Source organism: Lissotriton helveticus, chromosome 9 (assembly GCF_964261635.1).
Source record: "Lissotriton helveticus chromosome 9, aLisHel1.1, whole genome shotgun sequence".
Taxonomy (NCBI): Eukaryota; Metazoa; Chordata; class Amphibia; order Caudata; family Salamandridae; genus Lissotriton; species Lissotriton helveticus.
In genome coordinates, this window is record NC_136070.1 from 261,468,125 (window position 1) to 261,488,026 (window position 19,902).

Genomic DNA, 19,902 nt, shown 5'->3' on the forward strand with positions numbered 1-19,902 from the left:
ACTTTACAAATCCTTTAAGTGTGTGCATTGTTATCACTCTCCTGGTTAGGGTGGGTGAGTCCTCTTTGGACTTTACAATCCCGTAGGTGTGTGCATATTTATCACTCTCCCGGTTAGGGTGGGTGAGTCCTCTTTGGAGGCTTTTCCGCCAGCATCCTGTGTTCACGAGATTTTACAACTCCAACTCATGTCTTCCTACAGTTTACAATCTTTCTTTTGCCATTTTCGCCATATAAGTTTTAATTGTGCCATACGGACTTCAGTGCAAGGAAGAGAAGCCGTTTAGAAGAGTCCCTTTTAGGACCATACTGACCTCTCCACATAACATATATAAGGGGGTTGGAAGCTCCGATAGAATGGCAGTAAAGGAAGCTCAGATGACAAGTAATGGAGATTTTCAAGCTCCATGGGTTCCCTGAGAACGCAAGCTCCATGAACGCAGAAAACAAGTGTCCAATCTACTCGTGTTGAGCGGTGAGTGACCCGCAAGCTTCAAGATTAGCAAGCAGGAAAGTTCTGAATGGGCACGATCAAAGCGGGCGTGGCCCAGCGAAGATGGCAGCCCAGCCTTTCGCTGGACAGGCTGGACGCTCAGAGCTTCAGCTGTTAGCTCTGGGTCAGTCCATGCAGTTTCCAGTTTGCCATGGTCTTCTGACCGGCTTCAGACACCTCTTCCATACTGAAACGCACTGTCAACCTAAAAGTCTTGTATTGAGGCCTCTGAACTTTCAGGTGACTTTCTTTGAGATTATTCCTGATGTAAGAAAGCCTCAACCAGACAGACATATGATTTCGAACAGAAAGCATGGGCGCAGAGTTTTACATCTGCCTTTACGTTTTACATTTTTTTACATTCATAAGGATTCCCCGATGTAGTCTTGGAAAGTAGCTGTGCCAGGAGTAATTTTCCAGACTTAATGCTGGGAACCTCATGTGTAACATGTCATGTCCTGTGGGCTCTTATTCACCTTGTGCGGTAATCTGCACAGCCTATATTTCCACACAGGGAAAATAGCACCTGCTGTGCAAATTCATTTTTTCTCTTTTTTCTTCATGGCAATTTTTTTTTCTCTATAGAGAAAGGCCCCCTTACAATCCCGCCAAATGGAGGTGTGATTCTTTCCACTGCCCATCCTGGGAGAGAGTTGTTACTCGAACCCTTGGCTGATGTAAATGACCTTTCGACCATTTCCGGGGTCGCTCACAAACTTGCAAGGCAACTCTCGCCTTCTGTTGCCCACTTGGCTCCCCTTGCTTGAGATTTACTACCACATAGTTCATTCTCAGTACTCGTAGCAGAGCAATCTGCAGTACTAAATCTATTACACCTACCAGGAGTCCTTTTATGGAATTCCTGACTAGGAGTAAATGCGGTATTTTTGGCCGTAAGAGTGAAAGCGGTATTTTCGGCCGTGCATGCCTTTTGGAATATGGTCCAATGCTTTTTTTTACTTCTTTTGATGTCAGCAGAAATCTGTAGTCGCTCCCTTCTGTAAATTAGGCATCACCGTAAGAAGTGCCTCTATCCTGCTGCTCTCGTTGCAATACTGTCTGAGGGCGAAAGTTCCATTGCTTTGCTGTGTATGTACAGTAGGGGGCGCCGCCGCACCATTAGTCCTATGACATGATTTGCCTTACTATCCCGAATAGCCAAGGAGCAAAACTCGTATGTTAAGTACTGTGTTCTCCTTCATGAAAGAAGTAGAACCCCCTGCGACACGCGCAAAACTGTGACAGATGTAAATGTAAATGTAAATGTAGACGTATTTGTAAAGCGCACTGATACTCCTGAGTGTCCTGGCGCTGTACTCATACCGCTAGGGAACCCTTCCTGGTTTTTGCCCGTGAAATGTCCACTCCTGGGCATCCCCAGGGTGCAACCAGGCATCCCTAGCGCTGTAGGGGGCCGTTGTGGAGACTAAGCAAGCTATTGCCCAGAGTTGCAGCGTGGGACCCATGCTTAGAGTAGGCACCGAGGCGAGAAATCAGGTCCGAGGAATTATGAGCCCAAGATCTGCCGAGACCAGCCGCGGCAGGAATTGAACCCTGGTCTCGGGCCAGACCTCTGCATCAGGGTCTGCCGCTCTAACCATTGAGCCACACTTCTCCACAGATGAAAACCTAGCCAAGCAAACACTGACACAAGCTCATTCACTCATGAACACTGTCATAGATTCACAGATGTGCTCCTGCACTGTCACAGGTCCACCGACACTTGCTGATGCACCCAGCAGTTGATCCACCGACTTCACTCATGCACAGTCATAGATCCACTAGCATGCGCTCGTGCACACTGCCATAGATCTACAGATAAGCACTCATTCACGCTGTCGCAGATCAGCTGCTCTAGCACCCACTCATGTACACTGTCCTGGATCCACTCACTCACATACTGTCATAGATCCACTGGCACTATCATACATACTGTCATAGATCTGCTGCCATGTAGTCATGCAGACACACTGTCATGGATCCAGTGACATGCGCATTCAGCCTACCATTAATCTTCTGCCTTGCTCTCATGCACACTGTTCTAAATCACCTGAGCCCGCTTGTTTACATTGTCCTAGATCCATTGACATGTGCTCAGTGCACATTGCCATAGATCCACTGACATGCACTCCATGTGCATTCCCATAGATCCACTGACATGCTCCCCGTGCACATTGCAATAGATCCACTGACATGTGCTTCATGCAGATTGCCATAGATCCACAGACACGCTCATGCTCATTGCCGTAGATCCACTGACACACTTATGCACGTTGTCATAGATCCAATGTCATGCGCTCCATGCACATTGCCATAGATCCACTGCGATGCTCCTCATGCACACTGGTATCGATTCACTGACACGCTCATGCTCATTGCCATAGATCCACTGACACTCTCATGCAGATTCCCATAGATCCACTGACATGCGCCCCGTGCACATTGCCATGGATCCATTGATATGTGCTCCATGCACATTGCCATAGATCCACTGCGATGCTCCTCATGCACACTGGTATTGATTCACTGACACGCTCCATCTCATTGCCATAGATCCACTGACACACCCATGCACATTGCCATAGATCCACTGACATGTGCTTCATGCAGATTGCCATAGATCCACAGACACGCTCATGCTCATTGCCATAGATCCACTGACACACTTATGCACGTTGCCATAGATCCAATGTCATGCGCTCCATGCACATTGCCATAGATCTACTGCGATGCACCTCTTGCACACTGTCATAGATTCACTGACATGCGCTCTTGCACACTGCCATGAATCTACTGACATGTGCTCCTGCACACTGTCATAGGCATCTTCTTACCACTTATTGACACTATCTTGGATCCACGGAAATGCTCTCATGTACATTGCAATAGCTCCACGTGCAATGTCCTCGATTTGTTGATGCACACACACACAGTTATAAATCCACTAACGCCGTCACATACACACTCATGGTTCCACTGATACACACCCATGCATGTTGTCATAGATGGGCCGACACGTTCATGCATACTGCAGTAGATCCAATGATGCGCACACTGCCATAGATCCACTGACCTGCTCATGCACATTCCCATAGAACCACTGATATGTGCTTCATGCGCATTTCCATAGATCCACTGACATGCGCCTGTGCACATTGCCATAGATCCACTGCCGTGTTTCATGCACATTGCCATAGATCCTCTGACATGCGCTCCATGCGCATTTCCATAGATCCACTGACATGCGCCTGTGCACATTGCCATAGATCCACTGACATGCGCCTGTGCACATTGCCATAGATCCACTGACATGCGCCCGTAAACATTGCCATAGATCCACTGACATATGCTCCATGCGCATTTCCATTGATCCACTGACATGCGCCCGTGCACATTGCCATAGATCCACTGACGTGCTCCATGCACATTGCCATAGATCCACTGACATGCGCCTGTGCACATTGCCATAGATCCACTGCCGTGTTTCATGCACATTGCCATAGATCCTCTGACATGCGCTCCATGCGCATTTACATAGATCCACTGACATGCGCCTGTGCACATTGCCATAGATCCACTGACATGCACCTGTGCACATTGCCATAGATCCACTGACATGCGCCCGTACACATTGCCATAGATCCACTGACATATGCTCCATGCGCATTTCCATTGATCCACTGACATGCGCCCGTGCACATTGCCATAGATCCACTGACGTGCTCCATGCACATTGCCATAGATCCACTGACATGCGCTTCATGCACATTTCCATAGATCCACAGACGCTCATGCACATTCAATGTAAAAGAACCCAGTACAACTCAACATTTATATTGAGACTAGGCATAATAAAAATGTGAAGAAACAAAGAGGATAAACGTATATTCAAAAGAGGATGTTCTTTTATTTTGTTTATAAATATATCAAAATAATATATATGTTAATTTTCAGGTACTACCAGTGGGCAGAACCGCCTAGTACTGTGCACTTACATGTCATTCGTATCTTCAATCATAACATCACATACATACAGGAGACTAATACAATTCAAAATATCAGGGAACAATATATAAAGTGCATATGTCTTTGTCAATGATGAAATTATATAATAACTGATTGACATGATTCACCTGCATTCTTCATGATACTAGAGTTAAATAGTTGCAAGTTGAAAAAATTCCTCTAAATTATTTTAATTCTTCTATGCGTGTTTCGGCAAACAAGCACCTTCTTCAGCAAATCCACTAGTGAGCACAGTTATACCTTGATATATTGTTTATACAAAACCTTATTTAGCCACTGGAGATAATATTTTCCTGGATAATTAGAAAAGTATATACTGTGCGTATATCCTGGGCACACTAAATTGAATGGATAGATGAAGATCTGCGTATAAAACGCTGCTGTGCCTGGTCTAGCGGTGATTTGATCGTGCCTGGATGGATACAAAGGGACTGGCTGCTCACTTGTAAATAGGTGCCCGGATAAAGTTCTGGTGCCGTTCTAAGTCGGTACACCACCGCTCTCCCGCAGGCCCACAGGAGCGGGTGAAACATTAGCAACCACTTTAACCCAGCGCTCAGGAGTACGGTGGCCGGCTTAATTGATATTGGGCTTATCGCCAGGCGTCCCGCTCAAGAGTTGCATGACTGATATTGCTCGAGCTTGTGCACATTGCCATAGATCTACTGGCATGCACTCTATGCACGTTGCCACAGATCCATTGTCATGCGCTTGTGCCCATTTCCATAGGTCCACTGACATGCGCTCCATGCACGTTGCCGTAGATCCACAGTGATGCGCTCCATGCATGTTGTCATGGATCCACTGTCATGCGCTCATGCACATTTCCATAGATCACCTGACATGCGCTCCTTGCACGTTGCCATAGATCCACTGACATGCACTCATGCACATTTCCATAGATCCACTGACATGCGCTCCATGGATGTTGCCATAGATCCAGTGTCATGCGCTCATGCACATTTCCATAGATCCACTGACATGCGCTCCATGCACATTACCATGGATCCACAGACATGTGCTCGATGTACACTGCCATAAATCTACTGACTCATGCACACTGTCATAGACATCTTCCAATCAATCACTCACACACACTGACTTAGATCCACGGGTATGCACTCAGGCGCACTGTCCTAGAGCCGTTGATGCACGCACACTGCTATAAATGCACTGACACCCTCATGTATACTCTCATGGATCCACTGATACACATTCATGCATGTTGTCATAGCTCCACCACCACGGACATGCACACACACACTGTCACTTGCACAGGAAGCAGTCTGGCCACACTTGTCCTCACATGCTGATGAATGTCCTCCTAACACCCTCTCTCTCTTGCAGCTCTGATGGCTCTCGTGGAAGATCTGATCATCAAGGCTGTTATTGCTGGGGAGCCTGCCATTGCTACAGCGTGTAAAACCTACATCCCTCACCGTGGTATCTGCTTTGGTAAGGGTCTTACTAAAGTTGTAGAATTGATGGTTGTAGCACAGTCTTTGGCTGCTCACAATACCCTGCCGTTCGAATCCAACTTTGAATATGGCTCTAAATTGAGTGGGTTCTGTTTATGAAAGTATTTTGAAGCTAGAGGGTCTCTGATATGCACTTTTTCACTATCTTATATCTATGTATTTCCGTCCTCCTCTGAAACGTCTTTCATAACCTGCTTTTAGCCTCTTCATGACGTTCTGTGGGTCTTATGAATGAATGAATTAATTTGAATTTGTAGAGCGCAACTAAACCCGGAGGCATCAAGGCGCTGAGAGATGGTATGTCAGTATGAACAGATGATGTGCAGATCATAGGTAAGCTTCTCGGAAAAGCCAGGTCTTAAGGGAATTACGGAAGAGGGGGTGAGAGGCAAGTTCCTTGAGGTCATCAGGGAGCGTGTTCCATAGTTTGGGTGCGAGGGAGCGAAAGGCCCTTCCACCCCATCTGGCCTTACGGACTCGGGGAACTGTCAGAAGATTTTTGTCGGCAGAACGAAGAGCCCTGCCGGGAACATAGAAGGACACAAGGGGACGAATGTCTTCTGGCCCAGACCTATTTAGGGCGTGGTGCGTAAGGCAAAGGGCCTTAAAGTTAATCCTGGCCTGGATGGGGAGCCAGTGTAGGTTCTTTCTAATGGCAGTGCCTGACGCACACTTCGGTGCATCTACAACAAAGCGGGTCGCTGCATTTTGCACAATCTGAAGGCGTTGGACCAGGCCGTTGTTAATGCCTAGGTATAGTGCATTGCAGCAGTCCAGCCGGGAGGCTATAAGAGCCACCGCGACCTGTTTACGTGCTTCCGGGGAGAGATAATGGGAGATTTTTCTGAGGATTCTTAGCGCACCACAGCAGGTGGAGACTGTCCTATTTACCTGTTTGTCAAGAGTAAGGGTGGTATCCAAGATAACACCCAGGTTCCGGGCCGAAGTGGCGGGAGTGGGACAGGTGCCGAGGGCAGCGGACCACAAATCCATTGACCAGGTCTCATGTCTGCCTCCAAAAATGAGGACCTCCGTTTTCTCCCCGTTCAGCTTGAGGAAGTTCTGAACCATCCATGCTGCGACTGCCTCCATACAGTTCTTGAAATTTAGAGGCGCTATGTTCACCGATTGTGAAATGGAAACCACAATCTGTGTATCGTCGGCGTAGGAGAGAACTTCCAGCCCAAAGGATCTTACAAGCCTGGCGAGTGGGGCTACGTAGATATTAAAAAGCGCGGGGCTCAAGGAAGACTTCACAGGTTTGACGGGCGAAAGAAAGTCGCCCAGCTTCACCCTTTGCTTTCGCTGGTCAAGAAAGGATGTTAGAAGGCTGAGTGCTGGACCGGCTACTCCCACCTCACTGAGTTGGTTAGCTAAGATGGAAGGGGACAGGGTGTCGAAGGCCGCAGTAAGGTCTAACAGCACCAGTAAAGCAGTCTGGCCACTGCCGACCTTAGTGCGGATACTGTCGACAACCACTGTGAGTGCCGACTCAGTGCTGTGAGCCTTCTGGAAGCCGTGCTGTGAGGGATCCAGAGAGCAGGAGCTGTCCAGGAAGGCGCTCAGATGATGATTCAGATGTGCCTCTAGTAGCTTGGCAGGGGCCGGGAGGAGAGAAATGGGGCGGATATTTTTCAATGTCCCGGGATCAAGGGAAGGCTTTTTCATCAGGGGCTTGACAATGGCCAATTTCCAGGGAAGAGGCTAGACGCCTTCCGAGATTGCCAGATTCAAGACCTCAGCAAGGGGAGGTAGAATTACCTCCCTGCACTCTTTAAAGATTTTCAAAGGACAGGGGTCAAGAGGGGATCTGGACTTGAGTTTGTCCAGAAGGGCACTAAGAAGCTCGGGAGTGAGGGGGGGAAAGTGAGAGAGGAGGCAGGACGATTCCGGCATCTGGCTTTCCAATTGGGGTGCGACGGTCGGGACGAGACTTCCAGGGCTAAGATTGAGAGCTTCCAAGTCTGTGTGAATGTCCATGATCTTAGTGTGGAAAAAGGTGGAAATCTGATCACACAGTTCTTGGGAGGCGACTATGGGGTCGGGTGACTGAAGGAGGGACAGGGTGTCGACTATTTTAAACAAGTCCGTAGGGGAGCTGAGTGAAGCAATCAATTTGGCGAAATGCGCCTTCTTTTCAGTCAGAGCCGCAGTTTTATAGTCCTTGAGAAGTCTTTTGTGTTTGTCCTTCTCTTTGGGGTCCAGGTGCAGCCTCCAAAGTCTTTCTTGTTTCCTACATCCCTGTCTGAGGACCCTAAGGGAGTCAGAGAACCAGGGGGCAGAAGGTCGTTTCCTGGCACAGTAGTGTTGTTTGACCGGCGCTAGAGATTCGATGGCACCTGCCAAGGTGTTTGACAGTTCAAGGGCGGCGGCATCGACACCACTTCTTAAAAGAGGTTTGATTTTGGACATGAAGGGGGAGAGTGTGTCGTTGCTTAGTCCCCTGAAGTTCCTCCTCGATTCCCACTTGCTGCAGTCCAGCTGACGCACAGTGGGAAAGGGGAGAACAAGATCAAGGGGAACTGCTAGATGATCCGACCAGGACAAGGGGAGGGTAGAGCCAATCTGAAGCCAGGGGTCGTTGGTAAATACCCCATCCAGCGTATGCCCAGCTAGGTGGGTCGGACTGCCCACTACCTGAGGAAGTCCACAGGAGGCGAGGGCGTACAGCAGGTATACTGTTTCAGGAGAATTTGAATTCTCCAAATGAAAATTGAAGTCCCCTAGAACTGTAAGGTTGGGTCTATCCATGTAGGGTTCCAAAGTCTTGAGAAGTCCGAGACTGAAAGCAGACCTGGGGCCCAGGGGCCTGTATATCAGGATCCCAGTGAAGGACACAGTGGGAGAAGGGTTTAAGGCAAAGTATAGGGCCTGGAAGGGGTCAGACGGGGAGGACAGGTGATCGATTCGACATCTTGTCGAGCTGTGATACACGATCCCCAGCCCCCCTCCCCTACGGCCAACTCTGTCCATTCTAGCCAAGGCATAGCCTTCTGGAATCGCATTTATTAGGTCGGGCTCGGAGGAGTCCGTAGCCCAGGTTTCGGTGATAAAGACCCAGGTAGGGTTTTGTTCCAGGATAAATTCCCTAAAAGTAACATTGTTTTTAACTAGCGAGCGGGTGTTAATAAGAAACCCCGAGTAGTTAGAGATAGGGGGGACCTGGCATCTTGGGGGCAGACCGCTTATAGGTGGTATCGAAAGAGCGAGAATGATTGCCTAATTTGGTGCAACCACAATCCGGGTCGGTCAAAAGCTGGTCCGGGGGATAGGTGTAATGGCAAGACTGCCTAGGAGGTTTAAGGGATTTTAAGGCAGATAGGGTATACAGAGGTTCGCATGGGGCTTGGATGTGTGTAGAGCCAGCCTCCCAGGCCCCAGGCGTTCCTTGGCGCTGACGGGCGCAGACGGGCAGGGCTCTGGCACGACTCCGGCACAGATCCGGCGCGTCCGCAGATCACGTCCGCTGCACTGAGACATGACCGTCCCCTTTTATGCGTAACTAGAGCGCGTCACAGCGCTTGTACCCACCCAATATGGCCGCTAGTATTCCTCGTCTACCCGGGACCGGACTGCTCAGCGTCAACACTCGGCTGAGAGTGGCCCAGGTAGCGAGGAGGAGGGGGGAGGTGGTGTCAGGTCAAAAGCTTAGTTAATCAAGCCGAGATGATAATTTTAAAACACAGGTAAATTTTAAAAGCAAGTCAAATCAGAAATCGCGGCACAGGAGACCTCCCGGCTTCCGCCTCAGGAGGGAAATGATCGCACAACCTACTCAAGCGCAGGGCTCAGGGATGCCCCTTTTATGCGCAACTAGAGCGCGTCACAGCGCTTGTACCCACCCAATATGGCCGCTAGTATTCCTCGTCTACCCGGGACCGGACTGCTCAGCGTCAACACCCGGCTGAGAGTGGCCCAGGTAGCGAGAAGGGGGGAGGTGGTGTCAGGTCAAAATCTTAGTTAATCAAGCCGAGATGATAATTTTAAAACACAGGTCAATTTTAAAAGCAAGTCAAATCAGAAATCGCGGCACAGGAGACCTCCCGGCTTCCGCCTCAGGAGGGAAATGATCTCACAACCTACTCAAGCGCAGGGCTCAGGGATGCCCCTTTTATGTGTAACTAGAGCGCGTCACAGCGCTTGTACCCACCCAATATGACCGCTAGTATTCCTCGTCTACCCGGGACCAGACTGCTCAGCGTCAACACTCGGCTGAGAGTGGCCAAGGTAGCGAGGAGGAGGGGGGAGGTAGTGTCAGGTCAAAAGCTTAGTTAATCAAGCCGAGATGATAATTTTAAAACACAGGTAAATTTTAAAAGCAAGTCAAATCAGAAATCGCGGCACAGGAGACCTCCCGGCTTCCGCCTCAGGAGGGAAATGATCGCACAACCTACTCAAGCGCAGGGCTCAGGGATGCCGCTTTTATGCGCAACTAGAGCGCGTCTCAGCGCTTGTACCCACCCAATATGGCTGCTAGTATTCCTCGTCTACCCGGGACCGGACTGCTCAGCGTCAACACTCGGCCGAGAGTGGCCCAGGTACCGAGGAGGAGGGGGGAGGTGGTGTTAGGCCAAAAGCCCAGCCTATTAAGCCGAGATGAAACTTCAAAACACAGGCAAACTTCAAAAGCAAGTCAAACCAGAAATCGCGGCACAGGAGACCTCCCGGCCTCCGCCTCAGGAGGGAAATGATCGCACAACCCACTCAAGCGCAGGGCCATGGGATGCCCCCCCCCATGCGCAACTAGAGCGTGTCACAGCGCCCGTACCCACCCAATATGGCCGCCAGTATTCCTCGTCTACCCGGGACCGGACTGCCCAGCGTCAACACTCGGCTGAGAGTGGCCCAGGTAGCGGTAGGGTCTTAGTGTCCCCAAGTCCTCAGTGTCGACTTATTGTCCTCTGTTTGTGTCAGTCTTTTGTCCCCGTCCTTGGTGTCAGTCTCTTTTTCCTTGGAGTCAGTCTCTTTTTCCTTGGTGTCAGTCTCTTTTTCCTTGGTGTCAGTCTCTTTTTCCTTGGTGTCAGTCTCTTTTTCCTTGGTGTCAGTCTCTTTTTCCTTGGTGTCAGTCTCTTTTTCCTTGGTGTCAGTCTCTTTTTCCTTGGTATCAGTCTCTTTTTCCTTAGTATCCGTCTCTTTTTCCGTGCTATCCCTCTCTTGTCCCTTGGTGTCAGTCTTTTTTTCCTTGGTGTCAGTCTCATAACCCTTGGGTTCAGTCTCAAAACCCTTGGTGTCAGTCTCTCTTTCCTAATTATCAGTCTCTTGCCCTTTGGTGTCAGGCTCTTGTCCATTGGTGTCAGGCTCTTGTCCATTGGTCCTTTGGTGTCTGGCTCTTTTTCCTTGGTATCAGTCTCTTTTTCCTTGGTGTTAGTCTCTTTCTCCTTGGTGTCAATCTCATGAGCCTTTGTGGCAGTCTCTTTTTCGTTGGTGTCTGACTCCTGATCTGTGGTGTTGTCTCTTGTCCCCAGGCCGCAGGTGTCCTCTTATTTCCCCATGCCATGGTCGGAAGAACCATAAGCCACCTTCATCAGGTTTCTATATTTCTTTAGGACTGTCCCTTGGGATGCTACGCCCCATATCTCCACCCTCTGTGTGCATTGTATGGGAGACACAGGCCCCCTTGTGCTGACTGTGGTGTGTGGCACAGCTGCTGCTCACAGCAGTGTTGTCAATCTGTTTCCTGTGCTTAGTTGAGCATAGAGGGGTTTACCACAAATGCAGTCCCAGTCCCACCTTTCCTATGTTAATTGCTTACCTCTTGGTTTCAGTATCTTATCTCTTGGTCTCATTCTATTGTCCCTTGCTGTGTGCCTCTTACCCCCAGAGTCTTGATGATACTTTCTGATCCCTTGGCCACAGTTTCATGTCCCTCGCTCAAACTCTCTCTACTGCAGGTTATAGGTGTTTGTTTCTCTTCCCTTGGTCGCAGTCTCACTACTGCAGGTTATAGGTGTTGTTTCTTGTCCCTTGGTCGCAGTCCCACTACAGCAGGTTATAGGTGTTTGTTTCCTGTCCCTTGGTCGCAGTCCCTCCACTGCAGGTTATGGGTGCTTGTTTCCTGTCCCCTGGTTGCAGTCTCACTGTTGCAGGTTATGGGTGTTTGTTTCCAGTCCCTTGGTCGCGGTCTCTCTACTGCAGCAGGTTATAGGTGTTTGTTTCCTGTCCCTTGGTAGCGGTCTCTCTGCTGCAGGTTATAGGTGTTTGTTTCTTGTCTCTTGGTCACAGTCTGACTAATGCAGGTTATAGGTGTTTGTTTCCCGTCCCTTGTTCGCAGTCTCTCTGCTGCAGGCTATAGGTGTTTGTTTCTTGTCCCTTGTTCGCAGTCTCTCTACTGCAGGTTATAGGGATTTGTTTCTTGTCCCTTGGTCGCAGTCTCACTACAGCAGGTTATAGGTGTTTGTTTCCTGTCCTTTGTTCGCAGTCTCTCTACTGCAGGTTATAGGTGTTGTTTCTTGTCCCTTGGTCGCAGTCCCACTACAGCAGGTTATAGGTGTTTGTTTCTTGTCCCTTGGTCACAGTCTCTCTACTGCAGGTTATATGAATTTGTTTCTTGTCCCTTGGTCGCAGTCTCACTGCTGCAGGCTATATGTTTGTTTCCTGTCCCTTGTTCAAAGTCTCTCTACTGCAGGCTATTGGTGTTTATTTATTGTCCCTTGATCGCAGTCTGACTACTGCAGGTTATAGGTGTTTGTTTCCTGTCCCTTGGTCAGGATCACTCTCCTGCAGGTTATAGGTGTTTGTTTGCTGTCCCTTGGTCGCAGTCTCTCTACTGCAGGTTATAGGAGTTTGTTTCCTGTCCCTTGCTCAAAGTCTCTTTACTGCAGGTTATAGGTGTTTGTTTCTTGTCCCTTGGTTGCAGCCTCAGTAAGCAGGTTACTGGTGTTTCTTTCTTGTCCATTGGTCGCAGTCTCACTGCAGCAGATTATAGGTGCTTGTTTCCTGTCTCTTGGTCACAGTCCCTCCACTGCAGGTTATAGGTGCTTGTTTCCAGTCCCTTGGTCGCGGTCTCTCTACTGCAAGTTATAGGTGTTTGTTTCCTGTCCCTTGTTCAAAGTCTCTCTACTGCAGGCTATTGATGTTTGTTTTTGTCCCTTGGTTACAGTGTCACTGCTGTAGGTTATTGGTGTTTTTTTCTTGCCCCTTGGTCACAGCTTCTCTACAGCAGGTTATACATGTTTTTTTTCTAGTCCCTTGGTCGCGATCTCTATAATGCAGGTTATAGGTGCTTATTTCCCGTCCCCTAGTTGCAGTCTCATTGCTGCAAGTTATAGGTGTTTGTTTCCTGTCCCTTGGTCGCAGTCTCTCTGCTGCGGGTTACAGGTGTGTGTTTCCTGTCCCTTGGTCACAGCCTCTCTACTGCAGGTTATAGATGTTTGTTTCCTGTCCCTTGGTTACATTCTCACTACTGAAGGTTATAGGTGTTTGTTTCCTGTCCCTTGGTTACAGTCTCACTACTGCAGGTTATAGGTGTTTGTTTCCTGTCCCTTGGTCGCAGTCTCTATACTGCAGGTTATTGGTTGTTTGTTTCTTGTCCCTTGGCCACTGTCTTTCTATTGCACGTTATAGGTGTTTGTTTCCTGTCCCTTGGTCGCGGTCTCTCTCCTGCAGGTTATAGGTGTTTGTTTGCTGTCCCTTGGTCGCAGTCTCTCTACTGCAGGTTTTAGGAGTTTGTTTCCTGTCCCTTGCTCAAAGTCTCTTTACTGCAGGTTATAGGTGTTTGTTTCTTGTCCCTTGGTCGCAGTCTCAGTAAGCAGGTTACTGGTGTTTGTTTCTTGTCCATTGGTCGCAGTCTCACTGCTGCAGGTTATATGTGTTTGTTTCCTGTCCCTTGTTCAAAGTCTCTCTACTGCAGGCTATTGATGTTTGTTTTTGTCCCTTGGTTACAGTGTCACTGCTGCAGGTTATTGGTGGTTTTTTTGCCCCTTGGTCACAGCCTCTATAATGCAGGTTATAGGTGCTTGATTCCCGCCCCCTAGTTGCAGTCTCATTGCTGCAAGTTTTAGGTGTCTGTTTCATGTCCCTTGGTCACAGTCTCTCTACTGCAGGTTATTGGTGTGTGTTTCTTGACTCTTGGTTGCAGTCTCTTGTTCCTTTATCACGGACTCACCGCCCCAAGTTGCGGCTTTATGTCTCTTGTCTCCATGCTCTGGCTGTCTTTACCTTGACCCTTGGCCTTAGCTTCATGGTTGTGGCTCTTGGTGTCAGTGCCTTGCCCCTAAATATGAGTCCCTTGGTCAAGTTCTTTTTCCTGTTGATCACAATCTCTACCTAAAGTTCTGGAGAATTTCTTTTTGCCCCTTGATGTCAGTCTCATGTACTTTGGTCACAATATCACTGCCTGAGTTCTGGGGGTCCCTCTCTTGCCAATGCAATTGCTCAAACACTTGCAAATGTGAGACCTATTGCAGTGCAAATATTAGTTTTTTTACTAGCTCCCATGCGGTGCTTTCACATTCATGAAGGCCGCACCCTTTTCTTTAGACAAGCCACTTCTAAAGAGAGGGGCATGTCCAACATTAAAGTGAAACCGCGGCATGAGGGCTTTAACAAAAAAAAATCTGTTTGTCAAGTTGACAAAGAGATGGGTTTTTTTTTGTAAAAGCGCCCGTGCTGCGCTTTCACTTTAATGTCAGCCGTGTAACTTTCTTCAGACGCGTGGCCTCAATGAATATGAAACCGCCGCATGGGCACTAATAAATAAATTTAATAAATAAATAAGCGCGGCAGCTACAGGCGGACGGCGCTGCTAAAATGAATAAATAAAAAACCGCGGCCGCTGTAGTTAAAGCGGACCGCCATTAGTAAAAATTTAAATAAAAGCAGGCGGCGTGCGCGGAGGTTGTGGGTGGAATAGGGGAAGAGCATTAAATAAAATCGTGCTCACCGGCTTATAAAGCAGACCATGTAACAACACCAGTAAAGGTCCAGTCGTTTTGAAAGGTACCATGTAACAACACCAGTAAAGGTCCAGTCGTTTTGAAAGGTAACAAATGCAGGAAAGACAGTACCAAGGAGGGACTAACAAGCCTAATAATGACTCCGAAGCCAGTGTTTACGAAGGACAATGACACAAGCCAATTAAAAATAGGGGCAGAGAGTGGGGGGGGCTTCAAGGCCATACTCCACTACTGCTTGCCTTGCAGCAGCTCATGCGCTGCCCAGGCTCGACCTAAAAATGTATGTGGAGACGGACATAGTTGCCATTTCGGTCACTAGAGGGTGCAGTTACCCAGAATGCCCTGCTCTGCTCATTCCTGTATGGGCAGTAGCCGAGTCCGCCATTGCTCAAGTTTAGTAATTAGAGGCAGTTGAGGCAACAAAGTAACAGTGAGATGTGATAATAGTTAACTTGTAAACCATGTAACAAACATCAATGTTGCTTCAATATTCAGAAAAGTGTATTTCTTTAACGTGTAGAAACGTTCACCCTACTAGTATATTTGATTGTCAGTGCATTGAGAGGTAATTATTGAAACTAATAGTTTTTAAACATGAACCTAAACAAACATTCCTTCCCTCCTACCTGCCCTGATAACAATGCCATTAGTGTATTTACTAATGAGACAGTTCAGTTGTCATCTGTACCCTTTATGCACAGCCACTGGAAATATGCAATGCTTCGTCGATTTCCGCTTAATTTTGCATTTTGCCACATAACCTATCATCTGGTGAATAATTTGTAGATTTCTAAAAAAAGATTGTTTCTAGGTAAACTGGATCAAAGGTTACTAAAATTGGAGATACTTGTTGCCGTGCTGTGGAAGGACAGTCACAAAGATTGACTGGTCACCTTTTAGTTGACTGGTGCTGTATGTGGGTGTCACGCTGATACTAATGATGTGGCCAGACAGTGTTAACATTTGTAAATATGTCAAAATAATGAAGTAATGCCTGCACAAAATGTGCCGCATAAATTGCATGTTCTTGCTGCATTATGTAAACAACCTTGCTGCATAATTCTATTGGCTGAACATTTCTGTAACTCGCGCATCCCTATTTGTAATAGTGCAATTTAGAATGGCTTCCCAGCAGCATGTGCTCTCCTGACTCCAAGTGGATTCAGAGATCTCATGTCTCATAGTAAGTAAGTAAATCTTTATTGTTCGGTTAATTAAAACCATTACAATTTATGACATTCTACAATATTTAAAACAAACTTTGGACTATGACTAGGAAATAAATAAGAAAAGCGGGAAGGAGAGGAAATTAAAAAAAAAAAGTGTGAAGGCTGTGTTATGAAGAGTCTAACCAGAGTCTCACATTTGTGACGGTCGTGCTGAGCTCTCACTCTCACCGTGCTAAAAGTCGTACATGTTAAGAAGGGCTAGAACTCGAACTCTAAATGCAGTCTTTTTTAAGCTCTGCTGTGTGAAGAGCAGATCCTGAGAGCTTTAATGACTTTAGGGAGCAATTCCACCACAATAGAAGCCCTCTCAAAACTGCTTCAATTAATGCGGGAAGTAATTTTGGACATCTCGCAAATGCTGTGCCTCTACTTTTGTAAGTCTTTTGTGCCTACTTTAGTAAAGTTGCTGCCATGTTTGTCATTTTATCAATATTCCTTCTTGTGGTACCACTGATGTTCAAGTTTGTTTGACATCACTTCCTTTGATGTCATCAAATATGGTAATTAGTTCACACGCCTCGGCCTTCTGAAACCTTGATAGAACTGTACTGTACTGTGCATTACTCACTACCCTGTTCTCCTGTCCATACTTGTAAGAGTCTCGTTGTATAGGAGGTCAACAAAGTGACTTTTCTTTTAGATCTTGCAGCAGGTTCAGCAGATTTAAGTTTTAAAAACGCCTTTGTGCTAACACTTCCTTCTGTTCATAGAGCAGTCTCTCTTCTATCACCACCTTTTCTATACTGGCTTCTGTTGTAAACCCTAACCCTTTATTTTCGTCTTTCCCCTGTCTTCATTATGGCCTAGTGGCGCTTTGACTTCACTCTGGGAAAACTGTTGGAGTGATATCACAAGAAATATACTCCGGGACAGGAAGTACTGATCACGTATCCCTGCTTCCCCCAATGAGTACTGTATTGGCCTGCATGCCCAGTAAAGCCTCCATTTGGAGTACTGGTGGCCTGTTAATCCAGCACTCTTGATGCAAACAGCTGCTGCTCCATTTTGGAATGGGAGGAGCCCCATTGTCTAATACAAGATTTGTATTGCTTATTCTCTCTTGGGGACTGTAGCTGAAAGTAGCTTGTTAGGCCTTACTAAGGATCATGGGTAGAATGTACTCGTTTGATTCTTCACTGAAATGCGTCCCCTTCAGGGGAAGCCTTGGGACAAGAAGTTCAAAAGGCACATGGGGGTGAGGGCAGCTTGACTAAACTTGGGGCTGCTGACCGTTCTATATTTTTTAAAAGATCTTCCTCAGAAAGTTAGTACTTGAGGACCTATCAAGATGCTACTCTCTTCCATTAGCAAATAACCGTCTCTTGCGCTATGTCATGTTGCAACCTGCAGAACTCAGACAACTCAGAAGCAGACATTGCAAAAAAAGTGTCTTTGAGGTTATATTTTATTTATGAATTCACTGTCTGCCAAGGGTATATCTTTTTATACATTTGCTGCATGACAACCCTTAGCCTTCACTATGTTGGACGCACCTTTATCACCCTCCAAAGAGGACCCACAACCCGCACACCCGCATGCACCATCCGGCAGTATTTGAAAAGATCTCCGACAAAGTGATCCTTCGGGGGACCCATAGGGCATTGTAGCACCGGCCCGACGAGGAGCACCTGACCGGTGATGCAGCATGACACCACTCGGGGTGTGTGAGGGTATCAGTGGACAAAAACTTCTTTTTCCACCATATTAGTGGTTGCTTTACACCTAGGATCTTCTCTTTCTTCTTTTTTTATTCCTTCCTTTTTCTTCTTTAGGCATATGGGTGACATGTTGCACCCTGCCTGCCATAGGAACAGTCTCCTTCTGTTGGTTTAAATGTAGGCATAATGAGCATGGACACTGGACCTTTATTAACTCCTTGGTCCCCCCTTCAAGTGTTGAGATATAGTGCAAAAAATGTACCTAGGTTAAGAATGTTGAACGCCACATGGAGACCCGGCAACTGGGCACCACAAGACCTATCTTTTTTGTACAAGTTTTGAAACGCATTTGGAGGAAAGTTAGTAAATAGTTGAGTTTGTGACCATCAACACTGTTGGAAATATGTGAATGATCATTAGTGTTGCATATGCAACTCCCACACTCCTAACACTTCCCTGGGTACCCCATCCTTTCCACCACCAATTATCGGTTATTGCTTACCCACAACAGCAGATCAATAACTAAAATCAGCGGCTCTTTATAGTAGTTTGATTTAGTATAGGAAAGGTCTCTGTAGGGGGTGCATTAACCAATTGCCGTATCTATTAAGGTGATTTATTTCTCTGTATCTGTTCGGTGAACTGTGGCATTGAGGTACTCTGATGAAGTGCTTTACTTTACTAAGTTCGTTGTCCTACGACATTGATTTTCGCATCCTGTATCCATATTAACATTGGCATGATTCACAACATTCTCTGACTCGGTGGTCGTAATTGTGCTTTACCCCAGCCTAGTAACTGAGGCAGTTTTATACAGATGCCCGGTCACTTTGTGACTTATATTAGGCAATCTCACTAACAAATTAAGCACCTGTTTTAAAAAAAAATTGTTTTACCTCCTTGTGGCATTTGGCATTATCTTTAAACATAATAAAACATTGTCGGATTTAATTGGACTATAAACAGTTCAACAGCTGTTGCTTTACTTCCTTTATTAAAACTCATTCAATGAAGACTCTGTTTACAAAGGACGTTGTGTCCCTGTTAATAGACCCGGCCCTTAGTTAGCTGGCCCACTTCCCCTTAGTTACACATCCTGAGACAGGCCCCAAGCAAACATTGAAGGATTAGGGTAGAGAGATTGTCCATCCCACAACCCTTCTAAATTTGTGACGCACGCACGCCTCTCCTTCACAACACAGACGCGCGCACACACACACACACACACCTACGGCACACCCCCAGTTTACTGCACCGGGCGCCAAACCTCCCCCTCCTTCTTACACAGCTGCCCCTCGTAGAGTCGTCCAAATAGGTTATTTCCCAGGTCGCCATCATATTTTGAAGGAGACTGCCTGGCACCGCCTCGCCCCTCGCGCAGAAAAGAATGACACCGGTAAATTGAACTCAGTCGCGGAATGATACAGCGGTACTACCTGCCGTACTGAGGGCAGCACCCAGTCACTCTCTGTGGTCAGGCATACTGCCCCCTCACAGAAGCACGCCTCGCGCCCTCACAGAAGCACGCCTCGCGCCCTCACTCAAGTCCACTCATCATTAAACAAATGCTGGAGCAGGGCGAGGCACGCTGTGAGCGTTGAACACGCAGGGTGTTTAAGGAGCCGCTATCTCTCATTGCTGAGATTCCTGGTGCTCGGTGCCATGTGGAAGGGCTCCCTGTGTTTATTACCGGGACCACCGGCGCGGCCCAGCTGCTGAATAATAACTGCTGCTTAGTGGCTGGCTCCCCTCCAGAGCCCCTGGCAAACCCCCGAGGCACTCCGCGACGAGAAGCCGGTGCTCTACGCAGGATTCACGGGCGTCCCTGGGGGGCGACAAGCGCGCATAGTATGCTGACCGGCACCTGACCGGGCAGAGGCCGCTCTTTGAGGGCTATATAAAGCGGCAGCGCGCGCGCCGCCCTCACGCCGGCTGCCGCGCGGGCTTAGCCGGGCCCCTGGCATGCTGCCACTGCTGCTGCTGTCACTTAGGAGAAGCCCTCGGAACTGGTGCTCCTGGGGGGTTAAAAATAGACCCCGAGTGCGCCCCTTTAAAACTGCACCCGTTCTAGCAGCCGCCAAGGGGATGGAGCCGTGGAAACCTGAAGTGAACTCCAGATTCCCGT

At 47.8% G+C, this 19,902-nt stretch overlaps 1 protein-coding gene across 6 annotated transcripts in view; it reads left to right on the forward strand.

Moving 5' to 3' along the window:
* The window catches only part of TTLL5 (tubulin tyrosine ligase like 5), a 1,026,293-nt gene that overhangs the window by 227,473 nt on the left and 778,918 nt on the right, over nucleotides 1-19,902 (forward strand). For all 6 annotated transcript variants that reach the window (XM_078659928.1, XM_078659931.1, XM_078659927.1 and 3 more), the window contains exon 14: nucleotides 5,866-5,973. In XM_078659928.1, coding sequence (XP_078516054.1) covers nucleotides 5,866-5,973 — 108 coding nt within the window. The remainder of the gene's footprint in view (nucleotides 1-5,865; nucleotides 5,974-19,902) is intronic.